We start from the raw sequence: 18,330 nt of genomic DNA, 5'->3' as shown, positions 1-18,330 counted from the left end.
CCTGGAGCAGAAAACCTGCTCTGACGGGAGCGCTGGTTTGCGCCGGGTGCGATCGTTCCCACTGTGAGCTCTGTCCCCTCTCGAAGATGAGGTGTGGTTTTGGTTGCATGCATTTCAGTCCCTTGAAGGGTTTTTTCCCCCCCTGTAGTCCTTCTGTTTACACTCACCAAACTTCTCGTAACCTACGGGCATAGTTCTCACTTGGCGGACTGTAAAGAGGTTAAGCTTTTAAAGGCACATGTTGTTAGCCCCGTGTTGGGAAGGAAAGGTGTTTGAGAGGGGCTCGATACTGCGCTGTTAGAGGTCTGATAAAGCAGGCGGAGCTCTGCTGTGTTCAGCAGGCTTACTGCAGCTGTACTTTTTTTGCCGAAGGGAGAAATGTGATTGAAATCAGTCTGCTGCCGATCCCAACGCTTGTTTTCAGTCTACAGACCATTGCACGATGAGGGCTATAGGGATCTTGAAACATCTGTCACCTTCTGTCCTTGAGAGAGAGGATTTCACTTAGAGATGGCCCTGCAATGGGCACCTCTGCCTTTTCTGGCTGTTTTTCAAGCGCGTATGTTTTTCCTCTGGGAAAACGTCCCTGTTTCTGTGTATCTCAGTAGAAGTAGCTTTTAATTCCAGAATGTGACTGGGAATCATTTGCATGAGACCGCAGGGCACTTGGCCCAGGTCGGAGCAGAGCTGGGACAGGTCTGGGAATGCCGTATGGCAGTTCAGGACCCCGTGAAAGCCCCAGCGAGCCGTCCATGGCCCTACCCCTGGTTCCTTCGCTTGCGTTTGCAAAGCTCACTGAGATGAAACTGAGGAGGAGGAGGATCCGATGACTAAACAGCGCTGGGCAGCAGGACTGCTGCCCTGGTGCTGCTTCTCCCTGACTTGCTATGTGTCCAAGCGACTTTGCCTCTCTTTACCTCAGTTTCCCCATGTATGGGATGGGGACGTAGTTACCTACTTCTTTGGGGTGTGAGGCTCACTCGGTTTGCACAGCAGTTTTAAGACTCTTTAGAGAAAGGCGCTGCGACTTCCACACCGTGGCAGCAAACCCCCGACGCTCAGCCTCGCTCTCCTGGCAGATGAAGTATTTGACTCGCACAGCCTCGTAGCAAAGCTGCGTCTTGGAACCCGACCAGCTCCTCGCAGGCAGCGGCTGTCGCACCTTTCCTGGGGAGAGGGCTGAGCAGATGGGGCAGCGGGAGAGGGGCTGCAGCCATGCGGTAGTTGGGCTGCACCTTGTGCACCTTGACATGAGTGTCCGAACTCACCGTGTGTTTTGCATCTCGGCAAAATCCCCTCGCAGCCCAGTTTTGGAGAGCTGGTGGTGATGGTGGGTCTGTGTTGGAGAGCTGTGAAGAGAGGTGGATGGCAGCTACCTGCTCACCTCTGCGTGAGACGTCTGGGTGGACATCTTAGAATAAACTGGGAAGAGGGTGCACTCGGATCTCCAGTAGACCTCCATTTCCAAAATAGCTTTTCAAATTTAGCCCAAAATGTCCCTTTGTGATCACCGGTTGGCATCAGTGGGGAGCAGTCAGAACAGCAGCCCTGGGTTATTTATACCACCTGGTATTTCGGGGCTAGAACAAGCTTGTTCGTGTTTTGTCAGGGCTTTAGAGCTCTTGCCTGACAGCTTCTGTTTCCCCAGACTTGTGGTGAAATCTGATGTTTCAAAATCTTTATTTAGCTCTTTCTCAGGAATGGGTTTGATCTCCCAAGTCATTTATGGCTTAAAGGCACTGAGCAGCAAACTGACTTCAAAACAAGGGCCAAGCTAATAAGAATCCAAGTGAGAGGACTAAAAAGATTGTCTTAAAGCCCAAAAAAAAAAGGAAAGCTCAGCCTAGTACATATATTTCATATGCCATGGAGCCCTTTAACAAAGAGTCAGCGCTCCTCTGCCTAAAGACCCCCGAAGCAGAGGTCGCGCTGCAGTCGCCCGAAGTGCTGCAGTGCCGTCCTGCCAGCCGGAGCACTGTGGGTGACAGAATATTGCTGTCTGAGGTGCTCCGAGAGGTTGGGTTTGGGTTTGATCAACATCTTTCCAAGCTGTAAGAGTGCCCTGAGGGTTTTCATATCCTTCAAAGAGAAACTGAATTAATGGCAGCGGTGGTAGTGCCGTTTCTGTGTGTAAGCATTTACCATGCAGTTACCCACACGTACGCCTGACTTCAGAGGGTCTGAGCTCTTGCTCTTCAGCTGGGAAGGGCAGGTTCCTCAGCACCGCCTAAAACAGGGTCACTAGAGCATGTGCCTTTCTAAGGGTGACCGTCCAAACCCAGCTGGGATCACAGGCAGCCCTGCCTAAACTAGAAAGCTTCCACTCTCTGTCCATAACCCTCACGGTTGTGTCTCATCTCCTGGCCGTATGCCTCGTCTTTCCCAGCGCTTGTTTTTGTATGACTCGGAAATCATTCATTCCATTATCTTCCTTTCTGTTTGCCTCTGAAAAGCTGATCTCCGGGCAGCTGTCTCCTACCACGGAAATGTAGTAACGGGGCAGAGACCTAAGAAGCAGTGGCCTGCTGACACGAAGATCATCTCCATCTGGCACTGGTGTCTGCCTCGCAGTGGGTGCGCGGCTGCTCAGTGAGGGCTCCCAAAGCAGAGGGGGGAAAGGGATCCCAGCCACCGGCTGAAAAAAGCAGCTCTCTCCATTTCTAGCAAAGGAAAGTTGAGACTTCCGAGAGCGATATCACCTTTTCTAGTTTGAGACAAACGTCTTTCGACCTGTTTCGGTTTTTAACGTGCGAAATGATACAGAGCAAATCCAGTTCACGGTTTAAATGTAGCACTGCAGTCTTTTGGTGAGGAAAAAAAATATATATCCTTTATGCAGTCCGGCAAGGAGTACAATAGAAAGTCTTAGCAGTGGGAGTGGTGTGCGCATCTCTAACGGTACTTAAATTTGCTTCAATTCTGGGTGAACAGTAGAGAACGCCAAATTCTTGGAAATAACTTCCTCCAGTGTGAGAAGCCTTGCAGGGTAAGTCTGCAGCCTTTGTTTTCAAAGCTACTCCACGCTTCTATGGCAAATGGAAATAACTTAAGAGTCTGCAAAGGATCTTTCACCCCAGAGTGGTTGTGGCCAAGTATTACCGATGGTACAAAGCTCGCTTCCCCTACAGAGAACTGTTGCGTTGCAATACTTGACGTTTCTATGGCAAGGACACAATTTCTTCCCCTTTACGCACTGAATACCTGGAGACGACTCCCTTCTCCAGCCTCTTGTGCACCTGTCTTTGTTTTTTAAATGCAGTTATGCCCTGAAGGGTTGGGGTGGTTTGTTTTGTTTTTTTAAAGTATACTCAATTGTGATTTAGCACTTTTTTGATACTAGCTCATTATTTAATTAGTGCAAGTTTCAGAAGATGAACAAATAAGGAGTTAAATTGTGGGCATTACACTGAAACAGTCCCTACCCAAGGATAAATCATATCAACCTGAGGATGGCTTGGCCCCCGTCTAAGGCCGGTATCCCCAAAGACCACCATCTCGAAGGTGCTGTGTGCTTACTTTTCTTTCGAATTACCAGAGTATTTAACAGTAGTTTGGGCTGTGACTGATGTGTTTTCACAGTACTGTTCCCCTCAAGGGAGAGGTGTTAAAATGCTTGTGATTTTCATTCTTCAGACGCAAAAATGTAGCGCAGCACGTTTGTTATCATGTCGACAGGCCTTGTCATGGTTGGGGATGTGGTACCCTGCTGCTTTACGAGAATGATATGCCCGGATAATGTCTGTTTAACTCCAGTTGCTGCTGTATGTCAGGATTTCTTTTAGTCTCTCTAGCCAGTAAGGCTGGGTGAGAAGTGAACCGTAATCCCAAGGGCATAGACCTGTAAATGATTAGGAGGGGGAAGTGGAGATTTTTTTAAGTTGATGAATTTAGGAAACCTAACATTCCTTGTTATGCATATGTTGCAATTCATACTGGTGTAAGTGTAAATATTTGGTGTGTTGGCAACAAGTCTTGTTGGAGAGATTGCAAATTGAACCTCTGCTTGGGAGGAGGGACACCTTTTTTTTTTTTTTGATGCCTGAGCTTTTTGAAGGTTGGCTGGGAGGTGTCATGGTGATGAAGACTCCAATCTTCAGGGGACCGGGCTTGGTGACCCTGGTGGTCCTTCCCAGTCCTGCGTGTAATCCTATGGTTGTCTTTAGTGATCCAACAGTTCTTTAGCCAGATACTCTCTTTCTCACTTCATAGACAAAGCAATTGTTTTGGCAGTGCATCTCCCCTTTGATTTCGATGGGTTTTCTCAAGGTACTTGGATGCTGGAGACTGATCCTGGACCATGCCAATTGCTGACTCCCAGTGACCTGTTAACCCAGCCATCGCACAGTATTCTGGCTCTTCCTCCCTACAGGGTGTCGTGGTATCTGAGGAAAGTGCCCTAAATTTCTGGTGCTGAACATGACTTTGAATCCAAACGCACCTGCTGTATTACCTGCCTGGGAGAAGGTGGTGCTGCCCTGGGCCTTCTTCCCCTTTTTAAGGACAGATTGTGTTTTACAGACGTTGGTTTGCGCATGGCCCAGGTCCAGGCTGAGAACTCACGATAGGTAAACTAAGATGCAGAGTTGTCTTTTTTTATATAGGAGGGGACGATTGTTATTTTTTCTTCCAAATTGAAGCTGCTTTACCCTTCTTAATTTTCTATTTACAAAAAGAAAAAAAGCTAATCTTAGCTGTTCAGCTGTCTTTGAACTTGCTTTGGGATTGTTCTTTTTAGAAGAAATTATGCAACTTTTGTGGGGTATGTGCCTGTCCCCCTCCCAGGGAGAAGATACGGCACCTTCCAGGCCGTACCTCTCGTGAAAAGCTTGTACCTTCACCAGGCTGCCGAGACGCAGGCCAGATGCCAGTCCCTCCGAACACGTCCAGTTCTGTGCGCGGCTGGAGCGGAGCCCATCGCTTTAATGCTCCTTCCGCCCCACTGCAGAAGTTTCTAGCAGCAGAATTTCCCCTGGCTTTCTTCTGCTCACATCTTTTCCATGCAATCAGATCTTTATTTTAGAGCAAGCACAGTGTTTGCAACACTGTCTTGTTGCAAGAGGTCTCCCTTTTAGGTCTCTTATTGGCATTACTTGCTGCATTTTTTTTTTTTTTTTTTCCCAAAAGGAAGTACCTGTGCTGCTCTTGCAAAGTCAATCTAGCTCAAACATTTTTCTTACCCATGGAAGAATAACCTGAGATTCCCTAACAGGGCAGACAACAGTCGAGTTCAGTTTGCAATGTAGACATTTTTGCTAATTGTGATGTACGGCAGTGGGACTGATTTGTAATACAAATGTTATTTAATCTGTCTGTATTTTGATACTTGAATTTCCTTTTATTTCCTGTATATACAATTGTTAATCTGTTCAAATTTGTCTGAATTTTAAACATCTTGTGGTACCAAACATAACCAATCTGTGCAACATAGACTGACCTCACTACAACAAGGCGAGATTGTAAATATTCCTGGGCTTCCAGCAGTCGTTTTGTTGTTTTCATAATTGTACAACTTAGAACAGACTGAATTAATAAACAAACTTAGACACACCTTCGCCCTGTTGTCACTGTGACCTCAGCGTTGTACCAAAGTCTCCTGGTCGTCTGTGTTAAAGCAATGCTGTTCTCGTCTAACAGACCCGACCTGTGAAGGTAAGAGAAGAGAGGCGAGGGCAGGGAGCTTAGTGGTGTTTAATTAGCTCAGCCTCGCACCGTACCTGCACTTCTCTGCTTTGTAAATCCGAGGAACAAGAAAAACGTCAAAGCGTTGCGCAGAGGTGGCGTGCTTTGGTCGTGGAAGCGGAGCACGGGATGCTGACAGGCTGGGAGCAGTCCCGCTGGAGTTCTTTGGCAGCGGAACATGGGTTTGTGCCATCCCGAGGTGTGCAGCAGAGGCAGCGTGGCTGCCGGGTTGTCACTTTGGTTGAAGCTGCTCTTCTTGCATTAAGTCATAACGACCCCAAATACTGAATATTACCACTTTGAGACAGACTAATTTATGCATAAAAACACATCCCCATGTTCTGTTAAAGATAGATCTACCTATAGCACAACAGTCTGCAACTGCTTTGTGTATGTTCTCCACATGATGGTGAGAAAAGCTCATTTTTACCCCCACTAACATACTTCTGCAAGGATTATTCCATTGGGGACTGTCAGGACCTTAATTTACTCATGATAAACACTGAAATTGCTTTTCTGCAGCACAGCAGCAACTGATTCATCTAACAACTGTAACAGTTTGCGCAGCCATTGTATATAGTATTAACCCAGCAAAGATTTTTGGCTTGCCAAGAAGTAGGACATTTTCATTACGTAAAATTAGAGCACAAAATCCAGACATTTAAATACAGGTTAAAGTTCAAGATTTTCATGTCAAGTAAAATCTGGCTGATGTAAAATACTAAATACACCAGGGATTGCTAAATTTATACCAGATGTTCCATTTCTAATAATTCAGTAAGTCAGGTTTTCAAGCTAACATTGAAATATACTGAGCAGTTTTAATGATCCTAAATACCATATGGCTTTATCAAATGCAAACAGCGTCCCTCGGCTGTGACTAACGTTTCAGCGAAGTAGGTTACAGGCCCGTGGCAGAATTAACACCTTGAATTAAAAAAAGCCTAAGCTGCACTGCAGTTTTACGAGCTCCACATCCCATTGCCTTCCCCACTAAATAGGTTTTTTGGGAAAAAAAGCCACTACTTTTTGTAGTTGAGAGGTTTATTCAGATACTGACATGCCAAGAGTCACTTCCCAGTAGCCATGCTGGCCCTGGTGGGTTTGTCCGATAGATTTTTACAAGCTGAAGCATGATTTGAGAAACTAGTGGCGAATGCGTTCTGCCTCTGCCCGGTACGTGGTGAAGATGATCAGAAAGAATCCATCCCTGCGTCTGAGTCTGGTTCTGCGTCTGGGAGAAGCGCCTTCTTGAGAATTCCTGAGTAGTAAGGTCCAAACACCTGCCTGTTGTGGTGGATCACGCTTCCAAACCTGTGCCCAACTTCCAGCAGCTCTTCCTGAATGGGATCAAGGCCCTTTGGGAAATCTTTCTGAGAATTCTGTCCATCAGGGAAAATGAAGAGGCTGAGGAAGGAATGAATCCGCTGCTCTGTAGGGAGCAAAAGTAGGAAAACAAAAAAAAAACCCCAATAAATCAACAATCAACCTTTGCACAGAAAGCTAGTTTTGAGACAAAGGCTTCCTCATGCAGCCAAGAGCGGATCTGAGAGCCGCATTGTGGCAGGGTGTTGTGGACAAGTAACACTCTAGATCAACTCAGGGACACAGTGGATTAACTTGTTCCTCTTCCAAATACTAAGCAGATGAAAGAGCATCCAGCACAGGAACCGAGGTGAAACTGCGTGGCACAAGGAGAGTACTCGAGCATAGATTGTTTTCACTTTGTCCTGGGTAGCTGCTTCTGACGATGGCTATCGCTGGGGTACTGGGCTGAAGGATTTAAGAACGGTCCAATCCATCAAACCCAATGTTAAAGTGGAGCAGGTCAACAGTAAAGATTTTTCACCCACTCTGAGAGTTTTTGTACTGCCTTGAAGTGTCACGCATCTTTGAAGCGTAACGGAATATAGAACTTCAGAGCCTGGGATTTATCTTGCCTGCCACAGCAGCGTTTTGAAATTGAAAGTATTCAAGAAGCCTCTCTGAGGGACACAGAGCTGAGATTCCACTACCCAGCTGCTTCAGATGTTCCTGCACTTGAAGTGAGTATGTGGAAAATGTTGATAGTGGCCAAGAGTGCAGGCAAGACACGGGTTTGGTTTTTAGACACAAAGGGGGGAAGGCTGTCTAGTTCTGCAGCTTCTAATGCCACACCATCGGTGAGTCATTGCCATCACACACTGCCCAGCCTGTAGTTTATCGAGGTTTGGTTTAGGCTATTAATTCAGCCTTCTGAGTTACATCAAAACAAAATAGCCTGCTCTGACATGGAAAGAATAAACCCAAATAAACAGTGTGGTGGAGTCCACACGGGCTGGGAAGGATACTTAACTAGATGAAGCAGTGGGCAGGAAGAGCCTCACCTTATTTTCATAGTTGATAAAAGCTAGTCTTCCATGTGGAAATAATCTTTCCTGTAGCGTACTAGCTGCCTGTGGCACTGCAATCTGATGCGGAGTTAGCATTCAGAGTACTAATAAAAGGTCAAAATAACCAGCTCTTATCCAAACCATTTGAATAAATATTTTGATGGAACAGCATTATAGGGCAGCTGGTTAGCTGAATACCAAGCAGCGCACTCTCTAGGGATAAATATTACTTAAAGATCTTAGTGTGGTGCTTTACTACAGCCAGCGATTAAGCTCTCACTCTACATCCTAGCCCGAAGATTCCAACACTACCTAGGAACAGACCTTGCACTTGGGCCTGTTCAGCTTTTAGCAAGGGCGGGAGGATTTAAGAGATTTTTCAAAGCAATTACTGTTTGGGAGCGTTTCAGAGTGGAATAGGAAAATCAAGACAGTTTCTAAGCTTAGTTCCCTGACCCTCCTCTCCTGTGCAGACTATGTGGAGGGGCCAGACACTGCACTCAGCTCCCACCCTCAAGCAGTAGTTCTGCTCAGCGAAGGGAGTTTGCTTTGCTAGTACCAATCCTAGACCTGTCCTGCACGCTCCAGGGTCATTAGCCTAAACCTAAAGTTGCGGCCTACGAGTGCAAAGTGGCTGCAAGGTCGAGGTAGACATAAGCTCAGAGACTCACCGATGACGTGCCGGACTGCGTTGCCCTTGTCTGCGATGTTTTTTATCTGGCCTTTCAGGGAAGCACGTTTGTCAGCAGTAAAAGCAGGGTAACCCAGCTGTGAGAGAGTCCTGCTGACTTCCTGGAGCACTTGGTGGCTGATGTCTTCTAAAGCTTCTTCATACCTAAATCATACAAAGGTACATGCACTCCGGCCATGGCTCACATTGGTTGGGGAAGGGGTCTTGCTGGCACAGAGCAAGGAGGGAAGTCTCTCCACGTGCCTGGGGAGTGTCATCGCAGCCAGCTAGCACAGGACTACCAACATTCAGCCAGAGCTCTGCAAGCTAAGCTTCCCTTCCCAGCTCCTTGGCAAGCAGAAGGCTGCCCTGTGGCTGACTGATGAAATAGTGATCAGCACTACTAATTTTCCCCTCTAATCAAGAAGGGTCTATTGCTCTAGAGAGTTAACTCCCAGCTAAAAATGCTGGCTGGCTTCCCCCTCTCCTTGCAGTAGACCTGGCTGCTATTTGGATCTCAGATCCTCTTCCACTCCCAAGGGAGATTCCTGCTGCTCATCCCACAACCAACCAGTGCCTGCATACTCACTCTCCTCCTTCTGGAAAAGAAAACTCAAAGTAACCCACCTGGTACAAGACAGCCCTTCCAAGAGGACCTTTGTTACCCGTTTCAGCCTAGCTACAAACCCAGGTGAGCCACATAAGGTGCTTCCACACATGCCACTGGTCACTAGCAGGACTGCAGCTATGATGGTAAGCTGATTCACCTGCGCTTGTACTTCCTGCAGTCGGGCCTGATCCATAAACAGTGTCTGTGAACAGAAACCAAATCAGCCTGTGGGTGTAGGAACAGCAGCTGCGATAACTCAGCAGGTCTCAAGCCACGGAGCAGGGCAGTAACATCCCCCTGGAGCTGAGTGGAAGGCAGCTGCCTGGCAGCAGGGAGGTTTAGTTTTGTGAAAAATCCAATTTGTTTCACGTAGGGAAAAACCATGTGCAATGACTCATGGTGGAGAGGGGACAGAGAGTCTGGCCAGTTCTTTCTACAGAAGATGCAGAACCGGTACACTTGTTCATTTTTTATATCTTTATGAAAAAGCTGTAAAGGTATCCAAGCGCTCCTCCTACCTCAGGGTATTCCTTTTGCCCAGGCTCCCAGCAGAGCAGATTCATGTATCCTCGATTTAGCACGGACCTGAGACTTGGCACAGTTGTGCTACTGCTGACAGCCCCCAGCGAGTGTGCAGCAGGGTGGGGTGGCAGCTGCGAAGAGGACGCAGATACTTCTGCTGCTGCTTTGCACAGCCACTCTCTTGTGCGATCCAGGCTACCTGCAATGGGGTGACAAAAGTGGATGTTTGTAAGAACAGACTGGTCAGGCTAAATCAGTAAGAAGCGGGTAAGCTATATTAAAAGCTGAAGGGGATGTGCATTTGGAAGGCAAAGGCATTGTGCTGACTCCTGGAATGGTGGAGAATGGCTTAGACCATCACTAACACACAATGTTCATGTCCTGTTGCCAGGGCAAGGGTTAGGCTACTGAGCCTGGTATCCAGAGAACATTGTATTTCATAGAGGATTTCAGTCTCCCAAGAAGCACCTTTAATGGAGTCTGAGGAAGGAGCAAGGCAGCCAGAGAGAAATTTTCTACAGCCTAGCAAAAGGGATGTCTACATCAAATGCAGGCTTTCCTCTTTAAATATGCCTCCTAACAACATTTTGCTCCTTCCTCTGAGGATCTCAAAACACTTTAAACTCCTGAGAACTTGCAGTTCCTCATGAGAAAGCTATTAGCTCTGTCTTATGCATGCAGAAACTGAAGCACACTAAGTAACTTCTTTTCTGCAAGGTATGTTAGTGAAGAGCCTTGAGGAAGGGACCCAGGAGTCCTCCAGCTTTCAGAGGCATTTCTCTCATCTGTTACTGAGGACATGATGAAAGCATCAGCTTTGGAATACTAAAAGTTCCCTTTTAGTACTCTAACAGCTCCTGTAGCAGTAGCAGTTCTCCTCTCCCTTCTCCTCTGACTTACTAGGCAACTTATCCAAGAGTTCCTGGAATTTCTTCCGTTCATACTGGATGGTTTGGTCTTGCAAGTGGGTGCGGAGGCTCTGGATGGTAAAATTCAGCATATCCATTTTCATCAGGTCCAACACCCGGAAAATCTCCCTAGGATGAGACATGGCGAATTGGAGGTTTAATACTGCAGTAAATGCTGTAATTGGGGCCATTTTAGAATGCTGAGAAAGGGGCATTCAGATCCTCTGACTTGATTCCATCTTCTCACAAAAGGTGGTTCAGTCTAATTGGGGCTGTCCCTAAAAATTTCTAGATAAACCGGATTTACTTCAGTAAAGACTCTTCTACTGTCTAAATTGCAGCTGGGCAACAGGAATATGTCTACAGTGAAAAAATAAGGAAGTTGAAGCCCAGAATGCACAAAAGGGTCTTTGCTCCAGGGCAGTCTCCTCTTAACCCAGCGTTTTATCGTTGAAGGTTTTGCTGGTCTCTGTAAACCAAGGCAGAGTCAGCATCACCCACCTGAGAAGTTGAGCTGGGTCTGTGAGGCTTTGCAACCCTCGTACTTCCTCATCTCGAGTGGGCGCGCACAGCCTCGCCATTGTGCCAAGGACGTACATGGTGAGACCGTGGATATCCAGAGCCCCATGCTCAGCCTCCTGTCTAATCAACTCCATGTCCAGGGCCTCTTCAATCTGGCTTCGCAGCTGGTTGTGCCGTGGCAGCAGCAATGATAGCAGGGCCTGCCCAAAGAAGCAGCAGTCTCTTTTTGGTCCAGGAACTCAACAGTCCTCCGGAGTTGCTCAACAGGAATTGAGGTTGGCCTTGTATTGAGACTAAACTAACTACTCAGTACACAAAGTCTGGGGCATACAAGCGCTTTAAGGGAATGCTTGTCTCTAATGACTCACTTCAGGATGTCTGGCTACTGTTTTGTATCTTGCAAAACCTCCTTTACTGTCACGCATGAAAAAAGGGAGTTACCTGTCTGGAGCCTAATGGGAAAGCAAAGACTGAAAGACCAAACTATACACAACTTCATGCCCTGCTAAGAACAGATGTCTTTCTTTTAGTGCTAAACCGTGATCTTATTCACTACATTGTACGCTTAAATGGCAGATACAGCTCCTCGTATACCTAAAGAGATGTCTTTGTATGGAGAATTGCAGTTTTTGTTTGGCAGACACTATACCGGGAATGGCCCATGGCTGTTACTATAGCCAACAGTTCAAACAAAGGCTTTCCATCCTTTTGGTAGAGTATGTGTTTTAAAGACCTGGGACCAGAGAATGAGTTTCCGCCTCAGACAGGTTTTAGAAGGTGCAGTTGTGTAATTTGTGTCTCCCTATAACCTCAAGGGAGCTTATCTTCTCTTCCCTCTTAGGCGTGTTGACATAGTACTATTGGATGTAAGGGGTAAGGGATGATTCAGAGAAGACTAATCCTAAGGTAACCATCTTCCCTGGTTCAGGAACAGCTCACCTCTTTTATCTCCTGCAGCAGCTGGATTGCCCGAGTGTAGTCTGGGGGACTAGCAGAGAGCTGTTCCTCCAGGCTGTCCCAGAAGGCTTTGTGCAATGTCTCCTTCACTCTGTTTTCCAGGCTAAGAAAGAAGAGGGGGTTTCTATTAACATCGGACAAACACAACCCCTCAGTTCGATGGGACCATTCCTCTCAGCTTTCATTGCAGTTCAGGTCTTTGGACATTTTCTTCTCTTAGCCTTTACTCCTCTCTGGCAGCAATGTACCTCACCTTTCTCTACCTCACGGAAATCTCTCTCAAACTGAATTTTCTGAAGAGGAACTCCTTCCTTTCAACCCTGTTCATAAAACGCAGCACTTAACCTGTCTTAACTTGGGGGTAAAAAGAGCATAGTGCTTTTCAATGAAACTCTCCACATCCTCAGAAAAAAACAACAGAATGTTTTTCTAGCGAGTGCTTGTTTTTGCAATGAGAGATTGCCAGTCACTTAAACAGATCTTTAATTAAAATACAGACACCTCAAGATGATGATCACTGAAAATTCTGCTTTGTTTATGTCAAAGCCATGGCTTATCCAGCTGAAGCCTCTAAATCTTTCAGTGTTAGTGAGTCATATCTGACACTGATCGTATTTAAGAACTTCTTAGTAAATCATGAAGGAATGAATAAATAAAACAAGCTCCAACTTTTTCTTTTTTTTATTTCAGGAGCTTTCTTACTTTCTTGTTACTTCTACAGACAGATCCAAACCCACCTCCTTCCCACATTCTCACATGTTTTCTGTAATGTGACAGGAAGAAGCCAAGCCTGAATATATACATACCTGTTTGGGGAGGAGCTGGCCGCTTGCAGTTTGAAGTCACCGTTGAGTACAATTTCGTGCACAATAGTCAGTTTGGAAATGTCATCAGTTATTTGCTGCAGCTCGTTCACGGAGAGAGCGTGGGGGGGGCTGGCTGTAGAAGAGCAGAAGGGAATGAGAGAAGGAATGCTAACCATAGTCTTGTGAGAAAAGGGGGGTTAAAAAAATTACCGCACAGCTTTTTAAGCGACAAGGTGAAGATGTGCAGATTTGCGTACAGACGATACTTTCTGTAGGCGTAAAGGGACCCTCCTCTCCTCAGCACCCCCCACGGGCCCAGCGCAGCCGGCGGCGGCCGAAGCCCCGCGGCCCGTCCCAGGCGGGCGCGGGCTCCCACGGAGCGCGGCTGACACCTAGTGACGGGCGGGAGCGGCGGCCGCGCGGCTGGAAAGCCCCGCTACTTCATTCAGCGGGAACGCTGAATTAAACGCTCAAACAGTAATATTTAACTCCATGACATACTGGCGGCAGGGCTGGGGGAGAAGCCCCGAGGCCCACACGTACGATGGTCCCGGCAGCTCGCTGCTTCCCCGCTCCTGACCCCCCCCTTTCCCCGTACCGGGGGCCGGCTGCTCCTCGCCGCGGGGCCCGCCGTCCTCCCGCGGGGGCTGCTCGTCGCCGGGCCGGGGCTTGGGCATGGCGCTGCTCCCGCGGGGCGGCCGCGCCCGGGCCGGCGCCTCTCCCCTCACGGAACCGCCGTTGGCCCCGCAGCGCGTGCCGGCCCCGGCCCGCCACACCTTCAAACAGGGCCGAGCCACGGCGCGGAGGGTGGGGGGGAAGAGCCCGCTGCCGTTGCCTCGGGGGCCGTCCCGCGCCCACCCTTAGGACGGCCGCGCCTCGCTAGCGCCAGATAGCCACCGCCGCTCCGCGGGACGCCGCGCAGAGCCGCCGCCTCCCGAGCGCTGCCTCGCTGAGGGAGCTCGGAGGGCCGAGCACCCCTCCGCGCTGGCGCCGATGGGAACGGCCGCCGCCGCGGGGTTCTGTCCCCCCCCTCTCTTGTGAATGGAACGCGCCAGGCCCGGGGTCGAGGCGGCGCGGCGGGGCTCTCCCATTGGAGGCGGGGGGGGGAGAGACGGGACAGGGGGTGTGAAGAGAGGGGCGAGGCCTCGCGGTGGGGCCTTTCCACAGCGACCCGAGGGCCGCGCTGCGAGCCGGGGGCTCCGACGCCTGTGAGGGGCCGTAGCTTAGTGCCGGCTGGCAGGGTATGGCCCTCGGAGCTGGCGGAGGGCGTGAGGGGAAAATGGCGGCTGTGTAGGGCCAGGGGGGCTCTGGGGAGTGCTGCTGGGCTTGCAGCAGCTGCGGTGTCCCTCCTCCGCTTTATTCGGCTGGTTGTGGCCGTTTTTCTTTCTGGTGGGCCCAGAAAGCAGCAGCTGACTCTGCCCACCTGCCCGCTCGCTATATAACCTTCCTTTGACTTCGCAGGGACTGGGATTAAATCTTCTGTGGGACAAAACACCCAGTGTGGGATGAGGCTCCTTGCGTACCAACCAACAATTTGCCTTTCTTCTCCCTTCCATCGTTTATTCCCCTTCCCAATGTATTTCTTAAGCATCCGATCACACCCGCCAGCTGACACCTGCACAGTCGGGGGCTGGAGCTGGGAGGTTACGGAGCGCCGTGGGGCAGGGGATGGGGGGTCTCGGCGTCTCGCCATCCCCGAGGCTCCACAGACATGGTGACCTGTGCTCAGCCCCGTGTGTGCGAGGGCCGGGCAGGAGAGCCAGCCCCTTCGGGAGCCGGGGCCTTGATCCGCCCCTCGTAAACCAGCCCTGGCACGACTCCGTTCTCCAAAGTCTGCGAAACGCTTAAGACGTCTGGGTGTTGTGGCTGGAGGAATGCGGAGGATGAAAGGCGCAGGGCTGGCACGCCATGTGGGGACAGACAACCCCGTTACCACCCCTAATTAGTTACAGCTTCACAGCCGGGCTGTATGAACGACGACACGGCTCTCTCAGCCTGCTGCCCTTGCAAAGGAAACTGTCCCAGGTGGGTTTAAAGGTGGTTGGAGCTGCCACCGTTGCCCTGGGTTTGCAGCAAGCTATGAGTGCAATTAATGCAGCTCAGCTGATGAGTTGTAACCGGTTTAGCTGTCATAAATGATTGCACGGCGGGCGGGTAGCCATAGCCTGAAATCACGTCTGTCCCGCTGTACATCTGCAGCACAGGGCTGCATGGGAATGATCACCTTAAACCCTCGGTGATTTCCTCAAGCTCCAGGTTAGCTGTAAAAATCATCCCATCAAAAAGCAATAAGGGAAAACTGCTTGGCTTGGGCAGTGCTGCAGCTACATCGGACGGCGACTGGCCCTTGGCTTGGGGATGGCTGCCGCTGAGAAACGAGCTGGGAAAACAAGCCGCCCCGAAGCGCAGAGGGCTCTTTCCTCTCACTCGAAGCACCCCAGGGCCCGTCCGGCGTGTGGGGTTTGCCAGGTCACCCGGCCCTGGGGGGAATTCACCTCCCCCAGAACTGAGGGCTCTGCAGTCGGGCGGCACAGGCCTTAGCACTGATTTCTGTGCACTCTGCAGGCAGGTGGACACGGTTTTTGGTTGGGTTTGGGTTTTTTTGTAGTTTAGCTGTTTTTCCCAGAGAGGACACATGTCTCGGTGCAGCGGGCTGACCCTGGGCAGAAGCAGGGCTGTCTGCTCACCATGCACAAGCTAACAGTTATTCTGCAAAAATTTCCAAAAATACAATGTGCGATGCCTCGGAGAGGCAACTGAGCAGCTCTCAGTGGCTCCTGCATGGAAAACTCAACACCAGGAGAAAGCGAGGGGAGCGAAGGCAACAGGGCCCTGTGCACATGGTGCAAAGGTCACGTTGGCACGAGCAGGAGCATCCCCGCGGTGGGTTCATCCCAAAGAGCTCCTGCACCCATGAGCAGGGGGACAAGGAGGCTTTGGGAGGTGGCTGCTCTGCTCAAAGCCACAGGAAGGGGCAGGCAGGGGGCTTGTGGGCAGGAAAGCAACTGGTCATGAGTAATAAAACCAGTAAAGCTCATCATGGGACCAGTCTGGCCCAAATCCTGTGCAGGAATTCCCCCCAGTGCTCCCCGTTCAGCTTTGTGCAATGCCAGACCCAGCTTCTGCCCCTTTCTGATCCTCGGCTTTGTGTGAGGAAGCTGAGGGTGGGGAAAGAGCATTTATAGAGAAGAAAACAGCACAGCTCTTGAGGTGACTTCAATTTGCTCGTCTCCCTCTGTTTTCAGATCAGGACCCACTGCTCCCAGCCTATAAATCCAGATCCCAGAGGAGGCAATTGTATGTATTTAAATATATATGCATTTGCCCTGCATTCATTTCCTTTCCCAAGTGACTAGTGACATGAAGAATTGTAATAGCACAATGTATTTTTAATGCATTTCCTGCAGATTTCTGCAAGGGAATCCAATTCCTGGGTGGCTTTAACTTTCCACAAAGGCAGAATACCTCAGGAGCGCTGGTAATAGGCAGGGTGGGGTTTTTTAATCTACTGTTTTAATGAGCTCCATCCATCTCTCTGATTAGATTAATCTCATTTATTTTAGCCAAGCCATCTAGCTGAAATCCCACCAGAGGAAATCGGGATTTTGAATTTTTCAGGGTGACCGCTTGAGTGTCAGGCAGCAAACTCCATAGGGACATTTCCAATTTGCCCTTTTATCGCCTCAGAAATTTGTAACCCTGATGATCACATTGGAAAGGGACTGTCCGAGCTGCGAACCCGTCTGCACCACCAACAGCATCAATGATGTGCCGTGGAGAGCCCATGCGTCTCTCCTCTGCCCTGTTTCAAGCAACTCCCCTAAGAAAGCAAAACCAGCTTGGCGGGGAGGGCTCAGCTTTCCAAAAATGCTCCCATTTTCCCAGCAGGAGCAGAGAGAGCTTCGTAGCTGGAGCATCCTCGCTGGTGGAACGGCCGCGCTTTTGCAAACCCACCAGCACGACCCCGCCGGGCACAGTGAGGCGGTGGCGGGTGGGAAGGGCCCGCTTGTTCAAACAGAAATACCTTCAGCGGCGGCCGCAGCCGATGGAAGGGGAAATGGATTTTTTGTTTAAAAGATGGCGTTGTTTTTTCAAGCCTGACGAATGTGAAAGTCCCCATTTAAAGGAGTCGAACCGGCAGTGAAATTGGTCACTGTTTGCACACCCACGCGCCAACGGAGGCAGCCGAAAGCAAACTTCCTGGTGTATCCTGATCCAAATCACCTGGGAGCAAAGCTTAGTGAGCACAGTGCACCGAGCTGTGAGCAGCTGAGCTGTGAGCAGCCGCCCAGCCGCGGAAGGCTCTTTTTGCAAAAAAGCAAACCCTGTCCCAACGGGAGAGGCAAAGCCCAGTTGGTGTTACAGCCCCCCGCTTCCAAAAAATGAGGGAATTTGGAGCCTACAAGCTACAGCTTTGGCTCTGTTAGAAATTCTCCTTCTAGGAGGAAGGCAATCAGGGCAGAAAGTGTTAGCAGGTGTTTTGGGAGGGTGTGGAGGGGAGAGCTGGGGCAGCCAGGAGTTTTCCTCTGCCCCATCAGCCAGGAAAGCTATTTTTGCAGGAGCTCCTGGGGCACCAGACAAGGCTGGGATTGTTTCTGTGCTGGATGCTGGTGCAAATATGTGGGCAGGCGGCTGGATCCTGAGGAGCTCACAGCTTCCCGGCAGGTGAATGAAGTGTTGTCCACCTTGTCCAGGTGAGAGGATGTCTTGGTGTTGGGTCTGCCGTAGCCCCTGAGTTTGGTTTGGGAGTCCTTTGCAGAAGCAAGTGTGTGCTGCGGTGATGGCTGTGGTGTGGGTGTGCAAGGTGTGTACGTGCTCGTAACACACCACATGCTTCACCGACAGCTACAGCATCTATTAATTTCCTCTTCCTAAGCTGGTGCGTGTCCTTTTCCGTGAGACATCTCATACGTGTGAGCTGGCTGTTGCCACCTCAGTCACGGCACACATGTCCAAGCCGTGGGGACTGGCCACTTTGAGCAAACCATCACCCGTCCTGCCCAGCCTCCTGTGGCCAGCGCCTGATCTTGGGGCATTTCAGACCGATCCCGTCATCTGCATACTTAGGGGATGGGTTGGTGCTGGGTAAACTGAGGCTTGGAGGGGTTTGGCTCGTGGTCACGTAGGCAGCCTGGCCGGAGCCCAGGCATCGTGGCTGGGAGACGTGCACAGAACTGGGGAGATGGTCCTCATGCTGTCTCACCTTGTCAGACACCCCCGGACCCAGAATCAGTTTTGGGGTCCATGTGCAAAGCATCGGTTCGCTGCCGGTGCCACTGGCTCT

The 18,330-nt window shown here is 49.9% G+C and overlaps 1 protein-coding gene across 1 annotated transcript; it reads right to left on the bottom strand.

The window, feature by feature from the left end:
- Positions 1-6,872: 6,872 nt before the first annotated feature.
- Positions 6,873-13,723, bottom strand: TCP11 (t-complex 11). Its single transcript, XM_059831030.1, has 9 exons — positions 13,645-13,723; positions 13,047-13,179; positions 12,223-12,343; positions 11,263-11,483; positions 10,754-10,890; positions 9,850-10,052; positions 9,349-9,533; positions 8,723-8,886; positions 6,873-7,111 (listed from the first exon to the last, which is right to left on the bottom strand). Exons 1-9 carry the CDS (start codon positions 13,721-13,723, stop codon positions 6,873-6,875), a joined length of 1,482 nt encoding a protein of 493 aa, XP_059687013.1.
- Between the last annotated feature and the right edge of the window lie 4,607 nt (positions 13,724-18,330).

This window comes from Gavia stellata, chromosome 30 (genome assembly GCF_030936135.1).
Source record: "Gavia stellata isolate bGavSte3 chromosome 30, bGavSte3.hap2, whole genome shotgun sequence".
Lineage (NCBI taxonomy): Eukaryota > Metazoa > Chordata > Aves > Gaviiformes > Gaviidae > Gavia > Gavia stellata.
The sequence above is the reverse complement of the archived record's forward strand: the minus strand, read 5'-3'. Positions and strand labels throughout refer to the sequence as shown.

What these genes read in the sequence shown, in the direction of transcription:
- TCP11 (XM_059831030.1), bottom strand. Translation starts at nt 13,723, where the DNA reads ATGCCCAAGCCCCGGCCCGGCGACGAGCAGCCCCCGCGGGAGGACGGC. An exon ending in TGCTGCAGGAGATAAAAGAG is followed by an intron (nt 11,484 to 12,222) that starts GTGAGCTGTTCC and finishes TTCTTTGGGCAG; the next exon opens with GCCCTGCTATCATTGCTGCT. An exon ending in ACTCTTGGATAAGTTGCCTA is followed by an intron (nt 10,053 to 10,753) that starts GTAAGTCAGAGG and finishes ACCCCATTGCAG; the next exon opens with GTAGCCTGGATCGCACAAGA.